The sequence below is a fragment of the Herpailurus yagouaroundi genome, unplaced genomic scaffold (assembly GCF_014898765.1).
Source record: "Herpailurus yagouaroundi ecotype Mexico unplaced genomic scaffold, PumYag 184, whole genome shotgun sequence".
Classification (NCBI taxonomy): Eukaryota; Metazoa; Chordata; class Mammalia; order Carnivora; family Felidae; genus Herpailurus; species Herpailurus yagouaroundi.
The window spans coordinates 3,721,386-3,744,699 of record NW_024412415.1 but is presented as its reverse complement, the minus strand read 5'-3'; the positions used below and the strand labels follow the sequence as shown (position 1 = coordinate 3,744,699).

General features: G+C 39.3%; 1 protein-coding gene across 7 annotated transcripts in view; it reads right to left on the bottom strand.

Annotated features, from left to right (window-relative positions):
- Positions 1 to 9,575, bottom strand: part of CDIN1 (CDAN1 interacting nuclease 1) — a 280,396-nt gene extending 270,821 nt beyond the window's left edge. For 2 of the 7 annotated variants that reach the window (XM_040492234.1, XM_040492231.1), the window contains exon 1: positions 9,206 to 9,570. In XM_040492234.1, the coding sequence (XP_040348168.1) occupies positions 9,206 to 9,306 (101 nt within the window). In that variant the 5' untranslated portion in view covers positions 9,307 to 9,570. Of the gene's footprint in view, positions 1 to 9,205 lie in introns of all 7 variants that reach the window. The other 5 variants (XM_040492233.1, XM_040492235.1, XM_040492232.1 and 2 more) reach the window with 4 other exon arrangements.
- Between the last annotated feature and the right edge of the window lie 13,739 nt (positions 9,576 to 23,314).

Below are 23,314 nucleotides of genomic sequence, written 5' to 3'. Positions count from 1 at the left end.
CAGAGCCTGACGCGGGGCTCGAACTCATGGACCGCGAGATCGTGACCTGGCTGAAGTCGGACGCTTAACCGACTGCGCCACCCAGGCGCCCCTGGAAAATTTATTCTTTACCCATCTCCCAAATGATTGTCACACCAGGGCATGACTTTTATATTTTAAGGTCACTTTTCATAATTACTCTGGAAAAGTACTTGTACATCGGTTGTTTTGTTTTTAAGGAAAATTCAACCAACATGGCAAAACTGCACAAAATGTGTAATAAAAACGTACTTTTTTCAGTCAACATTTGCTGAAAGTCAAATAATAAAATATTACTACTCTATACATCTATTGAACACTTTTCTCCTAGGGAGATACATAATTCCTCTTTGTTGTATCAGTAAACATTCTGATGTGAGCTATTACTTAGGAGACTAAAGTCTGATGCCTGAATATAGACTTTAAAATGAAGTCCGTAATCTAATAACATGAAAATTTCCCCCCTCAAACTAATAAGAAATAGAGTCAGCATGTGGGTTCTCCTCAAAACAACATTATCTGAGGTTTTCTCCAAATACTCCTTTGTAGGAATTCAAGTTCATCTCACTTTTGCAACTATGCAAATCCAAGAGTCACAAATATCTCATCAAAGCACAAGGTGCCACATAGTTAATAAAATAACCTTCCAGGTGAGTCTTTAAAGGTAGGCTACAATGCAACAACAAAATAAAAACCTAAAATCTTATGGACTAAAAAAATGTATTTGAAAAGATGACTAAGTGGCACCTGGGTGGCTCAGTTAAACATCCAACTCTTGATTTCAGCCCTGGCCATGATCTCCCAGTTCAGGGGTTCGAGCCCCGTGTTGGGTCCCACGTTGGTAGAGCAGAGCCTGCTTGGGAATATCTCTCTCTACCCCTCCTGTGCTTGCTCTCTCACTCTCGCTCTCTCTCAAAATAAATAAATAAAAATTAAAAGATGACCAAAGGAAATACATGAAATAATCATATTCTTTTCTTAGGCCCACTTTTTTAGACCAATTTCTTTTCCAATTTCCACTAGTGATCAATACAGAAATACTCCTGGATAGGTTTCCTAAGTATATGAGTACTAATTCTGAAGTTCATGTAAATTAGTCCTATTTCCTTAGCAAAACCACGAAAAGAGTTTCCAGCTCAATAAAAGGCTGACTTTTTCTCCCTTTACAACCTATTCTCACTCATTATCCTGGAACTTGGGTGCACCACAACATTATCAGAAGAATAGAAAATTGACCACAAATTGAGAACCAACTATCAATTCAAATGAGAGAACAAGGCAAATAGGAATAATATTCCCATTTAAGTAAACCAGTATTAATTATAGACTGCAAGGTGCTACTATAATTCTTAAAAATCAGTACATCTGGATTCAGAGTTTTCTTTCTTTCTTCTTTGTTTTTAATGGCATTATATACTACTATAAATGACTTAAGACAAGTTTCTGATATCTGGGCCATATTCAACTAATGATTAAATCCATGTGTTCAGAGCTATACAATCAACTGATCCATATCAAAGCAAAATTTTGTTTTACATGTTTTAAAAGGTTACTACTTCGACATCTCTTCTTCTGTAGGCTATCTATTAAATTCTAATAATAACAAGAATCATATTTACCATCCATTAAATGCCTACCAGAATGTCTACACTACGCTAAGTGTTTTACATGCCTTATTTTACTTAATCCTCACCACAGCCTTAAGGGACTGAATGGCAAGAAGTAATACACAGAGTAAGAGGAAGAATCTGGAGCCGGGCTCTGCCTGGGTTTAAATCCTGCATCTTCTACTTCTCAGCAGTGGAGCTCCATCCGTTGTTTTACAGAAGAGGCAACTGTGAATCAGGTAAAAAGAGGCAAAGCCAAGTCATTCCCCAAGAACAAACTGTTACAGAAAGCAAAAACCATGGAATGCAAGGCTCCTATGGGAAAAGGGGGTGACTTAAAAGGCTCCACTGGGGGTGGGTAACATTATTCAAGAAAGGATAACTGTAGTCAATGGCAGCACCAAATTAAACTAAGCCGTCCTAAACAAAGGTAAAACTTCAGTAAAATTGTGCTCGTCCCAAGCAAGTCCCTCAGCTACTCCCCTCCTGACCACACTGGACCCCAGGTCCACCATCAAGACCCACCCTGCCAAATACACAATAGGACCAGCCTTAAATCCAGTTCTCAGATGAAAGTAAAGATCCCAAGAAATTGAACTAACTCTATTGGTTTAAATACAGGGAACCCAGCCAAACAAGTGTTTCACTACTCCTTTCAAGATTTCTTTAGGAGGAGCCTCACATGAATGAATGGTTGCCTATACTGTGATCCAACAGTGGGAAAACAGCAGATGTTGCGGGGCCAAGACAGAAGATCATACTTAAGAATGAGGAAGGCACTCTTAGAAACACCTGAGCAAGGGGCGCCTGGGTGGCGCAGTCGGTTAAGCGTCCGACTTCAGCCAGGTCATGATCTCGCGGTCCGTGAGTTCGAGCCCCGCGTCGGGCTCTGGGCTGATGGCTCGGAGCCTGGAGCCTGTTTCCGATTCTGTGTCTCCCTCTCTCTCTGCTCCTCCCCTGTTCATGCTCTGCCTCTCTCTGTCCCAAAAATAAATAAACGTTGAAAAAAAAAAAAATTAAAAAAAAAAAAAAAGAAACACCTGAGCTGGTGTCCCTAAGGGAAAAGAAAGAGCAGTAAGGTAAAGACACTTATTTGCTTAGAGATCTATGGTATGAAGAGTTCGACTTACGACTTGTTGGTATAGGCATAAATAGCAACCAAATAACTAATGCAAGATAAGGGAACTAAGCGAAAATTTAAACTTGGGCCAAGGGGCTTAGTTTACCAGCAAAAGAATTTCCAACAAGGGTATATCTCCTTTAAGAAACCCACTTGATTAAACATACATGAACTAAATGATGTTCCACAAATCCTCTGGTTCCTAACATTCTGTGAGTCTAATAATTTATAGCTATTGGATGTGTGTTAAACTCTTTCCTCAGACGGCAAGTTCTTCAAAAATAATGACTACATTGTCCTGTTTTCTACAAAATATTCAGATAGTGCCACAGACATAGTGAGCACACGGTGAATTATTACAGACTAAGTGCCGTAAGGGGTGAATGAACTATGAGTACCAGTGAAAATCATGAGCTGACTGTGGGATGGATTGTTTCACATGAAATGGTGGTAGTAGAGGATATTAGTTAAAAGAGTATTCCAATGAGAGAAGTAGAAAGTCACCATTAGGCAAATACTAGTAATAACTGTTTCAAGCAAGAACCATTGATGGATGCTAATATCAACAGAAAAGGGTGATGTGATACATCTGGAGGGTGAATTTTGGAGTTGGACAATATTAGACACCACAAAGTCCTATACCTTCATTTTAAATTGGAAGATTACAAGACCCAAGTGGTTAAGGGTCTGCCCAGGCTCAACATGGTGACTTGCAAAGGCATAAATCTGTAATTTCAGTGAAAACAAGTAAGTCATGGATAAGTGAGGTTAGCAAATAGAAGCCACAGTGTGGGGGAGGGAGAAGAAATTAAACTACATCTTTACCTTTGAGCATATACTAAAATATATTTCAGCTAGACAGATTAAATAATTAAGAATAATAGGGGCACCTGGGTGGCTCAGTCAGTTAAGCACCTAACTTTGGCTTAGATCATGATCTCATGGTTTGTGAGTTTGAGCCCTGCATCTGGCTCTGCACTGACAGTGCGGAGCCTGCTTGGGATTCTCCCTCCCTCCCTCCCTCCCTCCCTCCCTCCCTCTCTCTCTCTGTGTGTGTGTGTGTGTGTGTGTGTGTGTGTGTGTGTCCCTCTCCCAACTTGCTTGCACTCCCTCTCTCTCTCTCAAAATAAATAAACAAACAAACAAACAAACAAACAAAAGAACAAGAAAGAAGGCCATAAAGAACCTAGAAGAAAATTTAGGTGAAGATTTACTTTTCACATCTTAGGACAGGACAGGACTTCCTCGGGGGGGGGGGGGGGGGGGGGGAAGCATCAATTTAAAGTTAAGCATATAAAAAACAACAATATTTAAAAGAAAACAACTGGAAAAATATCTGCAACAGATATGACATATAAAGAAAGGCTCAACATCCGTAACATATGCACATCACTAAACAGTAGCAAATCAATAAATAATAATAGCAAACACTCCAATATAAAATTAGGCAAAGGATACCAGGCAGGTAATTCAAGAAGAAAATTAAATGGCCGGTAAACAATTGGGGAAATACACAGTCCATTCTATTAAAAAATGCAAATTACAAAATGTCACTCTTGAACCTTCATATTAAACATTAAATAATGTCTCTCTTCAATACTGGCCAAAGTTGCAGAGCCAGATAGTCCCAGGCACTGCCAGGAATAGGATTACTACAATCATTTTGATAGTAATTTGTCAATACATACCAAAATCCTTCAAGACATACATATTCTTTGATTTGAAATAGCTCCTGGTTGTCAAAGTGTAGCCAATGGATTCCTAGAGTCCCTGAGACCCTCTCAGGGGTCTATAAAGTCAAAACTACTTTTATGGAAGTAATAAGACATGATTTGCCTTTTCCCCTGTGTGAAATTTGCATGGATGGTGCAAAACCAATGGTAGGTATGCACAAATCAAGGCCAGGCAAACTGTGTTCTAGGAGTCACTATAAATTTCCCTGCCACATACTTACAGGGGAAAAAAAAAATGCCAGTTTCATATAAGAATATCTTAAGATTCACTTATTATTAATTTTATTAAATCTCAACACTTGAATGCACATCCTCTTAACATTCTATATGACAAAATAAGAAGTAAATACATGGCGGGGGGGCACCTGGGTGGCTCAGATGGTTAAGCGTCTGACTTCAGCTCAACTCAGGTCATGATCTCACAGTTTGTGGGGTGAAGCCCGGCGTCGGACTCTGTGCTGACAGCTCAGAGCCTGGAACCTGCTTCGGATTCTGTGTCTCCCTCTCTCTCTGCCCCTCCCCTGCTCGTGCTCTGTCTCTCTAAAATAAATAAACATTAGTGGGTGATAGGCATTGAGGAGGGCACCTGTTGGGATGAGCACTGGGATGAGCACCTGTTGTATGGAAACCAATTTGACAATAAACTTCATATTAAAAAAAAATCATACTAAATAAATAAATAAACGGGGCGCCTGGGTGGCGCAGTCGGTTAAACGTCCGACTTCAGCCAGGTCACGATCTCGCGGTCCGTGAGTTCGAGCCCCGCGTCGGGCTCTGGGCTGATGGCTCAGAGCCTGGAGCCTGTTTCCGATTCTGTGTCTCCCTCTCTCTCTGCCCCTCCCCCATTCATGCTCTGTCTCTCTCCCAAAAAATAAATAAACGTTGAAAAAAAAATTTAAAAAAAAAAAAAATAAATAAATAAATAAACATTAAAAAAAAAACAACAACCAGTAAATACATGGGGCACCTGGGTGGCTCCGTTGGTTAAGCATCCGACTTCGGCTCAGATCATGATCTCATGGTTCCTTGAGTTCAAGCCCCATGTCAGTCTTCTGCTATCAGTACTGAGACTCCTTTGCATCCTCTGCTCCACACCCCCCCCCCCCGGACCCCCCTGGTTGTCTCTCTCTCTCTGTGTCTCTCTCTCAAAATAAATAAACTTAAAAAAAACACATACAAAGTACATCTACTGCATATCGAAGTATGATGACTGACTCACGGGAGAACACTTACATGATTGTTTGAGAGCTGAACTAGCTGCTTTTTCCATGGGACACCATTTTTACTTGAATGAGCAATGAACAAAGTATAATTATTCAGATTTGGGTATCTAGAAAACACTTTCTCAAAAATAAACATGAACCTGTCACTTAAGGAAAACAACCGGTAGTATTTATTGCCAATGATAAAATTTGAGCTTTCAAGGGAAAATTCAAATATTGGAAAACTCTGAACCCATCACCATAAGCTTGACAGCTTCAAATTTTACAGACTTTTCTGATGAGATCAGTGGGATATTAACAAATATGATTTTTTGATATTGTATAATGAAAGGTGACAACATTGAAAGATTTACATAATTCACAACCAACATTTTGCACACAATGCACGGATGACAAAAATAACGCATGGGTGAAAGATCCACTCCAAGTTCAAGACAGGCCTATGGACTGCAATATACACTGATAGTGGATATCCATTGAGAGTGAAATGCTCCATGATATGGTTTCACCTTCTACACTGCAATTAACCTTTAAGAAAACACTACTTGTTAGGTTGTATGTAGAACAAAAATATCCACCATTATCTAAAAATTCTATTAAATCATTCTTATCTTTTACAACTACATTTGTCTGGGGCCAGGGTTTCTTCATATTCCTTAATCAAAATAACATATACAATAGGCTGAAGGTAGAAGCAGATGTCTTCCTTCTATTAAGACAGCCATTAAAGGGGCGCCTGGGTGGCGCAGTCGGTTAAGCGTCCGACTTCAGCCAGGTCACGATCTCGCAGTCCGTGAGTTCGAGCCCCGCGTCGGGCTCTGGGCTGATGGCTCAGAGCCTGGAGCCTGTTTCCGATTCTGTGTCTCCCTCTCTCTCTGCCCCTCCCCTGTTCATGCTCTGTCCCAAAAATAAACGTTGAAAAAAAAATTTTTTTATAGAAAAAAAAAAGACAGCCATTAAAAAGATGTGCAAAAGTATAAAAAAAATACCATTTTCTCACTACTTTTTTGAAATGATGGTTGATTTTGTTTTGTTTTGTATTTTTTTATTTACTGATTTTGAGAGACAGAAAGAGTGCGAGCAGAGGAGGGGCAGAGGGAGAGAGTCTCAACCCAGCTCAGTGCTGTCAGTGCAGAGCCCATGGGAGGCTCAGTCTCACAAAACTGTGAGATCATGACTGAGCTAAAATCAAGAGTCCAATGTGTAACCAACCCAGGTGCCCCACCGACAATTGTAAAATAGTGCCATAATGAAAACTATGAAGCCAACTCCAAAATCACACTGTTTATAGAATTCCCACCCATGCTGCTAAATGACCCTTTAATTCCTTGTTTTGCAGATTAGTAGCACAGACTCTCCAAATAGTTTCCAGTGGAAGAAGAGTTAGTTCTTCTCTGAATGGTGGTTGGGAAAAATGAAAATTATTTGGCCATATCATGAATAAAAGAGAAAAGAAAGGGGGCGCCTGGGTGGCTCAGTCAGCTGAGCATCCGACTTCAGCTCAGGTCACGATCTCATGGTCCCTCGGTGAGTTCGAGCCCCGCATCTGGCTCTGTGCCGAAAGCTCAGAGCCCAGAGCTTGCTTCGGATTCTGTGTCTCCCTCTCTCTCTGACCCTCCCCCGTTCATGCTCTGTCTCTCTCTGTCTCAAAAATAAATAAACATTTAAAAAAAAAAAGAGAGAAAAGAAAGAAAGGAAAGGAGAAAAGAGAAAAGAAAAGAAAAAAGAAAAAAAAGAAAAGAAAAAAGAAAGACGGCGCCGGGGTGGTTCAGTTAAGCATCTGACTTCAGCTCAGGTCATGATCTCACAGTCCTTGAGTTCAAGCCCTGTGTCAGGCTCTCTGCTGACAGCTCAGAGCCTGGAGCCTGCTTTGGATTCTGTGCCTCCCTCTCTCTCTCACTCTCTGCCCTTCCCCCGCTCATGCTCTGTCTCTCTGTGTCTCAAAAAGAAATAAACATTAAAAAAAAATTAAAAAAAAAAAAAGAGCATAAGAGAACAGGCATGGTGCCCTAAACCAAGGGCATCCTTCATCAGTGTACTTCATAAGTCCTTCATAAGCCTATGGGGAGTTTACCTCTTATGGAGAAGACAGGGAAAAAAAAAGAAAAAAGGAAAAAGAGGAAGAGAAAGAGGTGAAGAAAAAGAGGAGAGGAAAAGAAAGAGAAAAATACAGTAGTAATATAAGAACACAAGGAGAACAGAAGATCTAAATGCATGCTCTATCTTAAAACTGCCCAGAAAAATCTACCTATTCCCTCAGCTAACTAGCCTTCACCCATTTCACTGCTCATTGGCAGAGTTGACAAGAGTTAATGAAAGATAATTAAATTCCAATTTGTCAGTTTTGTTCCTTGTTAGAAAGTCTGATAAAGAATCTTAAAAACTATAAAAGGAGAAATATTGCCTTTAATTATATCTGGACAATATTAAAAACAGATTCCTTCATTTTACAGATTAGGAAAACTGAGTCTCCCCCAAAAAAATTGGGGTCATAAAAGACCTTTAACTTCCTCTTCAATTTGTACTTTATTAATACCAATTATCCAGTAATCTCTTTTTCTTCAAGAAAACACTTCTTTGATGGTATCCGTTAAAGGGTTACACCTCAAGGACAAAGAGGCTCTCCATTAGGGGTTAATCATGCTCAGTGCCACAAAACAAATGGCACAAATTTGGACATGGTTTTGAATCAGAAGAAAAGTAAACAAACATTCTATACTTTAACTTGGCCAAAATACAATAACTTGGCTTCCTAGACTGCTTCTTTGTGTCATGTCTGGGCCTCAGTGCACATATCTTTAAAATGAGTAAGTCTATAATATAGAGTTCCTAAAGTCCCTTCTTAGAAAGTTGGATAATCTTAAAGTCACCGAAAACAGATGAGTTCTGGGGAGGTGGGAAGTATGAAATACACCTGCAATGTGTATATATATGGTTGTTGAAATGGCCAATGTTGACCCAAGAGTGGAGTCCCTAGAGCACCAATCTCTCTGACTGGACTGAGATCACTTAACTGCTTTAGAGTCAAAGTTGAACAGTAGGAGGTCCCTTTCCGCCCGTGGTACCTTGTTTCTTTCCAGGGTCCAATTGAAAAGGGTCCTCCATTTCCTCCTTCTGGATCTAGAATTTGTATTTCCACTTTGGGAGGGCCCTGCCACCTATCATTCATTCCTAGTATCTGTCAATTAAACACTAGGCATTTATGAAGCACCTACTATGTGCACCCATCACCGAGAACACACCAAGTTTTCAATAAACATTAATGGACTTAAATACAATTTCAAGGCCTTGGAAAGCTGCCAGGGATTCATCCATTTAAGAGTCTCTTGTGGGAGACAGGTGAAAGAAGCAACCTCTTCACATCCCTGATCTCCTAAGACCAGACACTCTTGTTCCTCCCCGCTCATGTGTGACACGTGTTTCCTGAACGCTGGCTGGGATGCCCAAACACAGCTGCTGCAGGCAAAGGGCTAAAAGGCTGTGCGAGTGGAGACAGACACTTACCTGGGGAACCTCTGCTTCAGCTTCCTCAGGCTCTGCCTGGTAGGCGGCACAGACACTAGGCACTGGGCTATCTCGTCGTACTGGGCTTTGGTCAGTATCATGTTGGGCCAGGGACTGGGAAGTGGCGAGGACAAGGAAAAAACACCCCGGGCTCCAGCAGCCTTGGTGCCGGGAGACGAGGGGTGGGCACACAGCGGCACGGCGCTGGGTCCTGGTCTTTTTTGGCTTGCTCCTATATCCCCTTTACCACCAGCTGCACAGACGAGGCTTCACACCGCAGCTCGGCGTCGGGGGGCGGGCTGTAGCCCCGATTGCCCTACCTTGGCTTTCTGAGCAGCCGCAATGGGCCCAGCCGAAGGCAACCGGCCGCCATGTTAGTTAAGGGCAAAACAACCAGGAAGTAGCTGTCGTCAGCAGAGGTGGCGCTTACATCGCCGCGGGCTGGCGTCCCGGCCGCTCCCACCTGGGATCATCCTGGGTTTTTTGCGCAGTTCACACTCTCCCAGCTGCCAGAAGCCAGGGAGCCGTAACGCACAGACCAGGCGGCCGAGCACACGGGTGCCGTACCCACAATCTTTAAGCTTGAGCCCCGGAAAGCGACTGCTAGGGCGCGCGATTTGAATACGCTTTCAAATGCGCCCGTTTAGCGCAGCTCCAATCCAAGACACCTACAAAGAAAGCTGGCTTCACTCTACCAAAGTCTCTCTGCACTCTGCGACCCTGAGCCTGGCAGTGAAACCCACTAGGGTGGCTGTAGACCTGCAGCTTGGCCTGTGTTGAGGAAAGTCCGGCCACTTCTGCAGCTCGCGTGGAAGGGACTTTTGATTCAGGTTGGAAAACAGTAGAAAACAAATCCGACGTCATCAAATAGCCCGCAGGGAAAAGTATCCCTCTTACTCCCCAGAGTTAGGTACTGCAATCAGTTCTTTCTTCTTTTTGTATTCTGAGCTCTCAGAAAATAGTAGGTGCTCCAGAAATGAGTCATTGAATGGATTACTGTTCTTTAGGTGTTGTGATAGGATCTCAGCCCTCCTGAGGCAATTTATTAGGACATCAGCCCCTCCTTTAATCCCTTTTTTAAAATCTCTGGTTTTTAGACGGCCATGTGTTGTGTTTCTTTTCAAATTGTAACATTTTAAGCAAATGGAAGAAAAAGTGTTTCGATTTTAAAGAATGTGTAAGTAGTAATTTTTTTTTTTAAACCTGGAGTAGGGCCTAGATTGGAAATTTAGCTTAGATACGCTTTCTTGGAGAAATTTCTGAATCCATCTAAGCCTTAGTTCCTCTGTCTGTAAAATTGATTTTTAATTCATGGAGTTATTGTTAGCATTTAAATAAATTAGTGCAAGGAACAGATTCTTTAGCATAGGGGCAGATAGTCTGTGTAAGACAAAAAGCCTTTGTAAGACTACTTGATAATGATAGGTCACATGGACATGGCTGTTGACCAGGTATTGTTTGTTTTCCACATATTTAGTCTCCTAATCTTCATAGCTTCTTATGAAACAGGTACCATCGACATGATAATCCTCCTCCTCCCTTTTGTGGGGGGCGAATAAACTGAGGCATGGAAAGTTTCAGTAACTTTCCCAGAGGTCAAGAGAACAAGTAAGCAACCCCAGAGTTTAAACTTTCAAAATTTGGTTCCAGGGTCTGTGGTCTTGCCACCATTCACTGAAGACCTGCTGCAAACAGAACTCTTAATGCTTAATTACAACACACCAAAAGTAACAACTCTCTTAGGCCAAAGGTTAAGGATTTTTTTTTTTTTTTTGAAGGGCACAATCTACATTTCAAAGAACCTTTTAGAGCAGGTTTTTAAAAAGCTGCACCGCTTTATTTTCCCACGTGTCTCAAAATCCAATATTAACAGGGAATCCTGAACTCAGCAACCATAGTTTTTTTGTTTTGTTTTGTTTTGTTTAATATTTACATCAGAATGTTTTGTTTTGTTTTGTTTTGTTTTGCCCATATGCTTTGCATCTAGCCCTGGTTGTGTGACATTAGTACATAACTATTTATTTATGGCAGCATGGCCTGGAGTTACCACCTGGCTAGTTTGTTGCTGACCCTGCCATGACTTTTACATGAAAGCTAGCTGACGATAAGCAGGCACTACTTGACCCCCCCCCATTCCTTTCTCCTTCCCCACTTCACTCTTTCCAATTCACAGCCAACGGATTTTTATAGGAAACATCAGTTCAAGGATGTTTGCTCTAGTTCTTTTTTATGGTGACTCCTCTCTGGCTCTTGTCCTGTGTGCACCCTCACAACTGTTCAGGAAAAAAAAAAAAACAAAAAACAAAAAACAGGTTTTTCTGTTTCTTTACTTGTAACATGCTGGGAGTTTACAGTTTTGACCGAAATCCAGTAGATTGTTTAGAGTTAGCGCCAGGGGAAAAGCACAGTTATGTTGTTTCTTCATTGGCAGTGATAGTAGGGATGTTTATTATGTACAAAATAGAAGCAAAGCAGAAATGTAGTGGTAGTGGTGTTTAAGTGTTGTTTTATTTATTTTTTAACGTGAAATGCTCAGGGTAAGATAATTACTCCTTTGAGGCTCTTGTCTCTCCCCCTTAACCCTCCCCTTCACTCTTCCCCATCTCTCACATCACACTCCATGCCCCTCATCTGCTTTATTCCTTCTAGAGCTGCCTTTCCATCTCTGAAGTTCCCCTAATGTTTCTCAGTCAGTAATACCATTTCCCCTCTTAAGTGAAATAGATTGTGAAATGAAAATAATACCAAAATAAAACTCAAAGAACTAGCTCCCTGTTTAAAATCAGTCATAAATTGTGTGGCCTTGAGCAAGTGACAGTCTCTCTGATCCTGAATGTCACGGTGTAACCCCCAAGAAATGGAACATTTTAGTTCTGATGGGGAGAAAGAATCTACAAATATGAAAAATGTGTATGAAATCATAGCAAGAGAATGGGTCAAAGTGGAGAGTAGTCCAGCTACCTAGAAGAGCCAGTAGCCCTGAAAGATGGGCTGGGGAGATTGGCTTGACCAGATCTCTTTCTGCCAATTCCTGGACACTGTGAATGACGGACAATTGTAAAGGAGTGTGGGGTTTGGCAGGGAGGCATCAGAAGGTCATTTCAAGAAGAGTGCTAAACACAAAGGACTAAAAATAAGAATGAGCCAAGTCACGCGCATGGGAAAGTTATTCTGGCTGGAGCAAAGAGTTCTAGACAGAGTGAAAAGGAGTTGAACATGCTTGACCTTGGAAAGAGTCAGTCGCATTTTTAAACAGTCTGTTGTTCACTGACTCTGCCAAATTTAATGCATGGTTTTAAAAATACATACTGGCATATTATTTTTATTATATTTTAAAGTCTGATTCAATTCATGGAAACTTGGTAAAGTCATCTCATTGATTATTTTAAAGAATAATTGAAGTTTACTAACAGAATAAAGAAGGGACTTAATATTTAAGCTCCTATTATGCTGAAACCTTATCCCATTAGCCATCATCCCATTATAGTTTAGGAAACTGAGGCTCAAGGAGAGTAAAGAAGTCTCCTGGGTCCAGTTCAGTCACAAAACCGTGATTTGGATCCAAGCTAATCTGACTGTAAAGCCCCATGTTCTCCATCACCGTGTTCTATAATTCAAAAAGAAAAAACTCTTTGTTTGAATTTTCCTTAAGTAGCATGTATGCTTCAAACTAGCTGGCTACTTTCTTTGGCCAGCAGCAGTGCCTGCTGAAGAAGTGAGGACCTTCAATTCTGACAGTTAGCCAAAACACACTTTAAAAATCTCATTTGGCATCTTCGAATAGAAGAGATCTCATATTGGTCTCTTCTCGCTATGAAGTACCACCTAAAGCGATGCATCTTTTGGAAGCAGAGTTTATGTTTCCATACGTGCCATCCACGAGTGCCAAGTCCTTTTATCCTGGTCCCAACATAACACGAGCACTTGTGTGGCATCTCTGCAAGTCTATGTTATTCAATATTATTTGGGGTGGGGGCACTTACCAAGAGCAGGCACCATGCTAAGCACTTTACATGCATTGATCTTCCCTTAATTCTCAGATCTAGCTTCAAGAGGTAAGTGCTATTATTAAATCCATTTTCCAGATGAGAAACCTAAGGCTTAGAGAGGTGGTTTTTATTTATCCCATCCATTGTTTTACAACATTTTATTCTTTGATGTTTATTTTTATTTTTGAGAGAGAGAGAGAGAGAAAGAGTGCAAGCAGGGGAGGGGCAGAGAGAGTGGGACAGAGAATCTGAAGCCGGCTCCATGCTGACAGAAGTGAGCCGGATGTTGGGCTCGAACTCACAAACCACAAGAACGTGACCTGAGCTGAAGTCAGATGCTCAACCGACTGAGCCACCCAGGCACCCCTACCACATTTTAGAATAGTATTTCTCAAAGTCTCTGCATTGAGGGCTCAGGTTTCCCCCAATTTTTCATGGACAATTATTTCTGTAAAATACGATAAAAATGAATTACTCAAAAAATGAAATTTAAAAAGGCAAAGACATAAAATGCAAGCCCCCAATTTGTTATTATGAGAGTCAATAGAATTACTCAACCAAATTGATATAAAAGGTTCTAAATGCTTATTCTCAATTTCTGTACTTTTCACATCAAAATGTGTAAGACAAACTTTGGGGACCAGCACTCATTTGCTGGTCACATTTGTGAGTAGTATTGTGTTAGTACTTTAGAAAGCCATTATTGTAAGCCAGGTATGTGCAAAGTCTAGGACATCACACTTTTGTGTACTCTTAGAAGTTTAACCTGTTCCTTTTAGACTTGTAAATATCCATCATCATCATTATTATTGCCTTTATTCTACTGTATGTATATTTATTAAGATCAACAGTGCAAATCCTTACAGTCTATTTCATTATGCATCCTATGAGGTTAACACCATGTGTTTTTTTTTTTTTTCAACGTTTATTTATTTTTGGGACAGAGAGAGACAGAGCATGAGCGGGGGAGGGGCAGAGAGAGAGGGAGACACAGAATCAGAAACAGGCTCCAGGCTCTGAGCCATCAGCCCAGAGCCTGACGCGGGGCTCGAACTCACGGACCGGGAGATCGTGACCTGGCTGAAGTCGGATGCTTAACCGACTGTGCCACCCAGGCACCCCAACACCATGTGTTTTTATAGCATAAAACCTAATTTCTTCTTTAAATTATAAACCCATCAGTCGGAGTTTATATACCTCTTCTGTTCTGAGTCATACATGGACCGCTATTGGCACATGATGAAGATTATTAATTGGCATTTGCACACTTACCAGTAACACATTTGACAAGGATAAAAAACAAAGTAGTGTTTTTACAGGGACAATTTCTCTTGGGTGTTTGCGTGTTATAGTAAAGGGAGACACGTGAACATGTTTGTTGAAGAAAGACTGAAGCCTCTTAAATTTTCTCCTCAGGCTCATCAGGGACTTGTGGATAATTTGCAGGCAATTTGTATCCCCTTTTCCTGCAGGACTAAACCTCAGATGTAATTTCTGCAGTTGTCAATCACTCTTCTTGTCCCACAGACCATTCTGCAAGAATATATCATGTTCTGAAGGTTTTCTCACATGTATAAATTCAGGAATTGAAAGGGACTCTGCTGGTGAAGTAGACGGTTTCTCCCGTAGAAAGAAGAATGAGAGGCAAGGAATCAAGTGTGTCCTTAATAAGCACTTCTTTCAACATAAGCTGGAGTTGGAAGCACATGTCAGATGGAGATTAGCTCTAAAGTCTCTTCATTTAAAAAATTACTCTCTTTTGCCATCCCACTGGGTTAGACTTTCAAAAGAGCAGGCAAGGTGCCAGTCAGGATTTATAACCCTTTCCTTCTTCATGATTGATAGAAGGAGAGTTGGGGGAAGGAGTTCCTTCAGAGATAAGTATAAAGATTATTATAATAATAATAGGCTCCTTTATTTTGAGCAAATGAAAGCATATTACATGCTTATCTCATGTATTGCCATCACAGAATCTATAACTGGCATTCTCGTACCTACTTGGCATATGGGGAAACTGAGATACAATATGGCTTAGAACTTCAACCAGTTTCTTTAGATTTCACTTTTAAATGTGAGGCTATAAAAATCCATCTTTCTTTTTATACTTAATTTCTCTTTTCATGATCATCAAAGAAACATATGCTCCTTGTAGCCAACAACACAAGATCAGATACTATAAATTACCCTTAGTCCCATCACTTGGAAGCCACGACTATAACCATGTTGGCATTATTTCTTCCAGTCATTTTTCTACAAAGTCTTTTTTTTTCTTTTCATAGATAAAATCAAACTGTATATTACAATTCGAGTCCCGCTCTGTTCACTTTATATTACAATCATGAGCCAAAGATATTCTTATCAACACTCGGCAGTTTTGACCCTAGTTTCATATTAAGAGTAGAGCAGCAGGTTTCTGAAGTTAGGAGGTGAACTCTCACAAGGCGAGTCCTTGAAGGAGGTCCCTGGCGTAATCAGCACAAGGTGGGGCCATCCTTCAGTTCCAGCAATGAGCTGCAATTCTGACAATGTGGGAATGATGCAATGGACCCTCTGGAACGAGGCAGAGATTTCTGTGACTTGACTGATGGGCAGCCTTCCATTCACAGAGCTATGATTGAAATCATGTCAGTAAGCCTCCTACCATGTGGACATTCTGTCAGTCAACATGTTGACACAGGAGCCAACATTTTTTTTAAGACGGCTACTAGTTGTATCTGAACGTTCAGATTCATCACAGCCCTTGATGCAGGGAGCAAATGTTTTGCATTGCCCAGAGGACAGTCACACTGGATGCCAATCTTCATGCCAGAAGAGCTTGGGTTTTCATTTCACTTTCAAACAGCACTAAAAGGTTTAAGTTGTTACAGAGATGAGAAGGGATTTAAGGTGATGGTGTGGGCAGGGAGTATCAGGGGTGGGGTCTTAAGGTACAGTTAAGCTCTACCCACACATGCATCCAGACACACACACACACACACACACACACACACACACACACACACACACGAACGTACGCATGATCTACTTTTACAAAATAAACACTGGAACTACTTGTATAAAACTTTTAAAAACATGATATAAATGCTTTTAAAAGGCAAAGACCAATGTAACTCATTTATGCCAACCCTTCTTCGGAAAATATGGACATACACAAAATGTTGTTCATTCATTCATTCATTCATTCATTCATCAGGTATTTACTGAGTGCTACCATGTACCACGCACTGTTCTGGGCTATATGTATAAGCAACATATAGGACTGACCAAGTCCCCACTCTCAGAGTTTAATTCTTCAATTCTTCAATAAGATTAAATTTTTCAAAAAAGTATTTCATGTTCCAGTTTTAAAAAGGTTAAAGAGATATGGCTACTCAATGCAATACTTGGCAAGACCAGATCTCATACTGGAGGGGAAGAAGTACAATGAAGGGCATTACTGGATGAACTTGTAACATTGGAATACAAATGATAAGTTATATAGTATTTATGTAAAACACTTATATTTTAGATATTATATATAAATATATATAAATGTATATATAAGTATATATATGCTATATATATATATATGTATATATCCTAAATGATCCAGAAAAAATAAGTCAAGGACAGTGAGAGTAAATGACAAATCAAAATGGAATAAAAATCACTAGTAGACAAATCTAGATAAAGGGTATATGGGCATTTTTTGCACTCTTCATTTTATACTTTTATTTTGTAATATTTTGATAAATTTGAAATTATTTTCAAATAAAATGGTTTTAAAACCTATTTCACTTTGTAAAATGAGTGAGAACACAAAGTCCTTAAATCATGTGTCAAGCTCCTGTCAGTCACACGTGATTTATAGACATTTGATTGACATGCTGATTTCTTGGGACTTCAAAGATAGAATTGTATTACCTAATCAGACCCACAGGATAACTGAGGCATAACTTTCAAAATCTCTCCATCTGCCACCCCACAACACGGACCGTAGATACTTTCTATCTCATCCAAGAAACCAATGATTTCCTTTTATCCATATGAAATCTATCTTAAATGTATAATTATCCCACTCACTGTATAATTGTAATTCACACTCTCTGGGCTAATAAACATTCTGAAGATCTCAGCTATATGATAGAAAAAGGAAATGCCACCGAACAGTCCCTTTAGAGACATCCCTATTTTCCTGCCTTTCCTTTCTCCTTTTCAGGAGTCAGCTCTCCCAACCTTCTCCCACTCTTTCCTCTACTTCCCTCACTGATGTTTATCCCAATAAAACTCCCGCATGTCAAATCCTGTCTTGCATCTGTTTCTCATAGGACCTAGACTAACATGGCTCCCTTATCTTTAGAAGTATCCATATAGAACTAGAGGTTACATCCTAGTCACCTTATTGTGTTTGGGTGTTTCCCAAGCCTTCATCAGCAATACATTAGGAATGATCCCCCAAGAAGGCAGTCTAATCTAATATTTATGAGACTAGACTTTGAAGTCAAAAGGACTCAGGTGGAAGAATTAGTCGGATGGTCTTAATATTTAATGGAATCAGATTTCTACCCCAGTGATATACATATTAGATAATAATAGACAGACTTTTTTAAAATGGATTCCTCTTTTATAGGTACCACAGATTTTCATCATTTCTAAAGATAGACAGCAAAGTAACTAAATGTAAATTTCCTCGATTGCAATCAAAATCCCTATTTGCTTCCCCAAGGAGACCTAAATTTATAGTCAGATGACCTGAATTGGCTTTTAGCTATTTCTGTAATTCTCCAGGCTTACAATCACCAGTACCATCTTGGATGCCTTCATTTACACAAATGACTAATCCCTCTTTTGTTTTCTCTTGGAGACTAATGCTTATTTCAGTCTTGTCCAATGTATAATAACTTATCTTATCTGAATTTGGGGGTCCATAGCCATGTAGCCACTTGTGCACCACACATATCTTGGAAGTCCAAATCCATCTCAAACACAGCTTTTTAAAAATGAAACTCATTTTTATGTCCCTTTAGGGACGCTTTCTTTCTTTGAATGGCACTATAGCCACCACACATCGTTTCCATCAGAGCCAATCACCAAGTCCTACCTGTCACTCTAAGAAAATGCTGCTTTCACTATGTAAGTCCTTTATTTCATTATATTTTGAGGTAAAATTGTTATAACCTAAGTTCTGGTGTACAACATTATAATTCAAAATCTGCCTGCTCTACAAAGTGATCACCACTAAAATGCAGTTACTATCCATCACCATACAACTGACCCCTTTCACCCATTTTGCCCACCCCCACCCTCCTTTCCCTTTAGTAACCACCAATCTGTTCTCTATGAGTTGTTTTGTTTTGTTTATTCGTTTTTTAAAGATTCCACATATGAGGAAATCATATGGTATTTGTCTTTCTATATTCCACATATTTCACATAGTATAATATTCTCTAGGTCTGTCACAAATGGCAAGATTTCATTCTTTTTTATAACTGAGTAATATTCTATTACACACACACACACACACACACACACACACACACACCGCGTCTTTATCCATTCATCTGTCAATGACGTTTAGTTATTTCCATTTCTTGTCTATATAAATAATGCTGCAATGAACATAGGGGTGCATATATTTTTTGATGTTTATTTATTTTCAAGACAGAGAGAGAGTGTGATCAGGGAAGGGGCAGAGAGAGAGGGAAACAGAATCTAAAGTAGGCTCCTGGCTCTGAGCTATCAGCACAGAACCCAACGCAGGACTCAAACCCACGAACCAGGAGATCATGACCTGAGCCCAAGTCAGATGCTTAACCGACTAAACTACCCAGGTGCCCCAAGGGTGCATACATTTTTTGAATGAGTGTTTTTTTCATTCTTCAGACAAAAAGAATGGAATTGCTGGATCATATGGTAGTTATAGTCTTAATTTTTTGGAGAATACCCATACTGCTTTCCTTAGTGCCTGCACTAATTTACGTTCCCACCAACAGTGTACAAGGGTTTCCTCTCTCCACATACTTGTTATTTCTTGGTGTTTTGATGTTGTTTTTGTTGTTGTTGTTGTTGCTGCTGTTGCTGCTGCTGCTGCTGTTGTTAGTAACAGCCATTCTAATTGGTGTGAGGTGACATTTCATTGTGGTTTTTGATTTGCATTTTCTTACCCATTATTGATGTTGAACATTTTTTCTTATGCCTGTTGCCCATATGCATGTCTTCTTTGGAAAAATGTCTATTCAGATACTCTGCCCAATTTTAAATTAGACTGTTTTTTGTTATTTTTGTTGACATGTATGAGTTCTTCATATATTTTGGATCTTAATCCCTTGTCAGATATATGGTCTATAACAGTCTTCTCCCATTCAGTAGGTTGCTTTTTTGTTTTGATAATGGTTTCTTTTACTGTGCAGAAGGTTTTTACTTTGATCTAATCCCATTCGTTTATTTTTGCTTTTGTTTCCCTTGCGTTTGGAGTCAGATCCACAAAAATATCTCTAAGATCAATGTCAGGGAGCTTGCTGTGTCTGTTTTCCTCCAGGAATTTTTTGGTCTCAGGTCTAAGAGTAAGTCTTTAATCCCATTTTGAGTTAATTTTTGTGTGTGGTGTAAGATAGTGGTCAATTTCATTCTTTCACGTGTGGCTGTACAGTTTTCCCAGCACTGTTTTCCCAACATTGAAGAGACAGTCTTTCTCCATTGTATGTTGGCTCATTTGTCATTAACCATCAATATATGTGCAGGTTTAAATCTGGGCTCTCAATTCTATTCCATTGATCTGTGTATCTGTTGCCAAAACCATACTGTTTTGATTGCTATAGCTTTGTAATATAGTTTGAAATCAGGGCATATAATATCTCCAGCTTTGTTCTTCCTTCCCAAGATTTCTGATTTGGCTATTTGGAATCTTCTGTGGTTCCTTACAAATTTAATTAATTAATTTATAGTATTTATTTATTTATTTATTTACGTCCAACTTAGTTAGCATATAGTGCAAAAATGATTTCAGGAGTAGATTCCAGTGATTCATCCCCTATGTATAAAACCCAATGCTCATCCCAATAAGTGTCTTCCTTAATGCCCCTTACCCATTTATCCCATTCCCCCTCTCACAACCCCTCCAGCAACCCTCAGTTTGTTCTCTATATTTAAGAGTGTCTTATGTTTTGTCCCCCTCCCTGTATTTATATTATTTTTGCTTCCCTTCCCTTTTGTTCATCTGCTTTGTATCTTAAATTCCTCATATGAGTGAAGTCATATGATATTTGTCTTTCTCTGACTAATTTTGTTTCACATAATCCCCTCTAGTTCCATCCACGTTGTTGCAAATGGCAAGATTTCATTCGTTTTGATTGCCAAGGCGTACTCCATGTATATATATACCACATCTTCTTTATCCATTCATCCATCAATGGACATTTGGGCTCTTCCCATACTTTGGCTATTGTGAATAATGCTGCTATAAACACTGGGGTGCATGTGCCCCTTTGAAATAGCATACCTGTATCCCTTGGATAAATGCCTAGTAGTGCAATTACTGGGGTAGGGTAGTTCTATTTTTAATTTTTTGAGGAACCTTCATACTGCTTTCCAGAATGAGTGCACCAGTTTGCATTCCCACCAGCAGGGCAAAAGAGATCCTCTTTCTCTGCATCCTCGCCAATATCTGTTGTTGCCTGAGTTGTTAATGTTAGCCATTCTGACAGGTGTGAGGTGGTATCTCGTTGTGGTTTTGAGTTGTATTTCCCTGATGATGAGTGACGTTGAGCATTTTTTCATGTGTCTGTTAGCCATCTCTGGATGTCTTCTCTGGAGAAGCGTCTGTTCATGTCTATTGCCCATTTCTTCACTGGATTATTTGTTTTTTGGGTGTTGAGTTTGATAAGTTGTTTATAGATTTTGGATACTAACCCTTTATTTGATATGTCTTTCGCAAATATCTTCTCCCATTTCATCAGTTGCCTTTTAGTTTTGCTGATCGTTTCCTTCACTGTGCAGAAGTTTTTATTCTGATGAGTTCCCGATAGTTCACTTTTGCTTTTGTTTCCCTTGCCTCCAGAGACATGTTGAGTAAGAAGTTGCTGCAGCCAAGGTCAAAGAGGCTTTTGCCTGTTTTCTCCTCTAGGATTTTGATGGCTTCCTGTCTTACATTTAGGTCTTTCATCCATTCTGAGTTTATTTTTGGGTTTGGTATAAGAAAGTGCTCCAGGTTCATTTTTCTGCATGTCACTGTTCAGTTTTCCCAGCACAGTTTGCTGAAGAGACTCTCTTCATTCCAATCTTCCATTGGATATTCTTTCCTGCTTTGTCAAAGATTAGTTGGCCATACATTTGTGGGTCCATTTTTGGGTTCTCTACTGTTCCATTGATCTGAGTGTCTGTTTTTGTGCCAGTACCATATTGTCTGATGATTACAGCTTCGTAACACATGTTGAAGTCCGAGATTGTGATGCCTCGAGCTTTGGTTTTCTTTTTCAGGATTGCTTTGGCTATTTGGGGTCTTTTCTGATTCCATACAAATTTTAGGATTCTTTGTTCTATCTCTGTGAATAATGCTGATGTTATTTTGATAGGGATTCCATTGAATATGTAGATTGCTTTGGGTAGCATCGACATTTTAACAATATTTGTTCTTCCAATCCAGGAGCATGGAATATTTTTCCTTTTGGGTGTGTGTGTGTCTTCAATTTCTTTCAGAAGCTTTATATAGTTTTCAGTCTATAGATTTTCCACCTCTTTGGTTAAGTTTATTCCTATGTATTTTGTGCTTTTTAGTGCAATTCTAAATGGGATCAATTCTATGATTTCTCTTTCTGTTGTTTCATTATTGATGTATAGGAATGCAATCGATTTCTGTGCATTGATTTTATATCCTGCGACTTTGCTGAACATAATTTTAGATTATACCTTCTAGTTCTCTGAAAAATGCCATCAGAATTTTGATAGCAATTTTGTTGCATCTGTAGGTCAATTTGGATAGTATGGACATTTTAACATTATGAATTATTTTATTTTATGAGTACAGAATATCTTTCCATGTATATGTGTATTCTTCGATTTCTTTCATCAGTGCCTTATAGTTTTCAGTGTATAGGTCTTTCAGTTCCTTGGTTAAATTTATTCCTATTTTATTCTTTTTGATACAGTTGTAAGTGGGATTATCTTCTTAGTTTTTCTTTCTGATAACTCAACATTAATGTATACAGAAATGCTGTAGCTTTCTGTGTGTTGATTTTATATCCTGCTACTTTACTAAATTGATTTTTTAGTTCTAACAGTTTTGTGATAGAATCTTTTGGGTTTTCTACATATAGTATCATGTCATCTGCAAATAGTGACAGTTTTCATTTTTTTCTTACCAATTTTGAAGCCTCATATTTCTTTTTCTTGCCTAATTATCTGGCTAGGACTTCCAGTAGCATGTGGGATAAAAGTGGCAAGAGTGGGCATCCTTGTCTTGTACCTGATCTCAGAGTTAAAACTTTTAGCTTTTTACTATTGAATATGATGTTAGCTGTGGGTTTGTCATATATGGCCTTTATTATGTTTAGGTACATCCCTTCTGTACCCATTTGTTGAGTGTTTTTCATAAATGGATGTTGATTTTTGTCAAATGCTTTTTCTGCATCTATTGAGATGATCATATGATCTCTATCTTTCATTTTGTAAATGTGCTATATCACACTGATTGATTTGCAGAATCAATTGATTTGTTGAATCATCCTTGCATCCCTGAAATATGTACCATTAGATCATAGGTATGATCCTTTTAATGTACTATTGAATTTGGCTTGCTCATATTTTGTTGAGAATTTTTGCATTAATGTTCATTAATGATATTGACCTGTAATTTTCATTTCTGTGGTGTCCTTAGGGGGTTTTGGTTTGGATATGTTCCCTCCTCTTTAATTTTTTTGGACGAATTTGAGAAGGATAGGTATTAAATATTCTTTAAATGTTTGGTAGAATTCACCAGTGAAGCCATTTGGTCATTGACTCCTTTCTTTCTTTATTCTGCTAGTCTCCCAATGAAATTCCTGCCAAAATGTGTCTCTATTCCTGTTTTCTGCACTGAAACCAAGGTGATTTTTTTTAAAGACAAACGTATCACACTGAAAAAAGACAAACATAAGTCTCTTTGAGA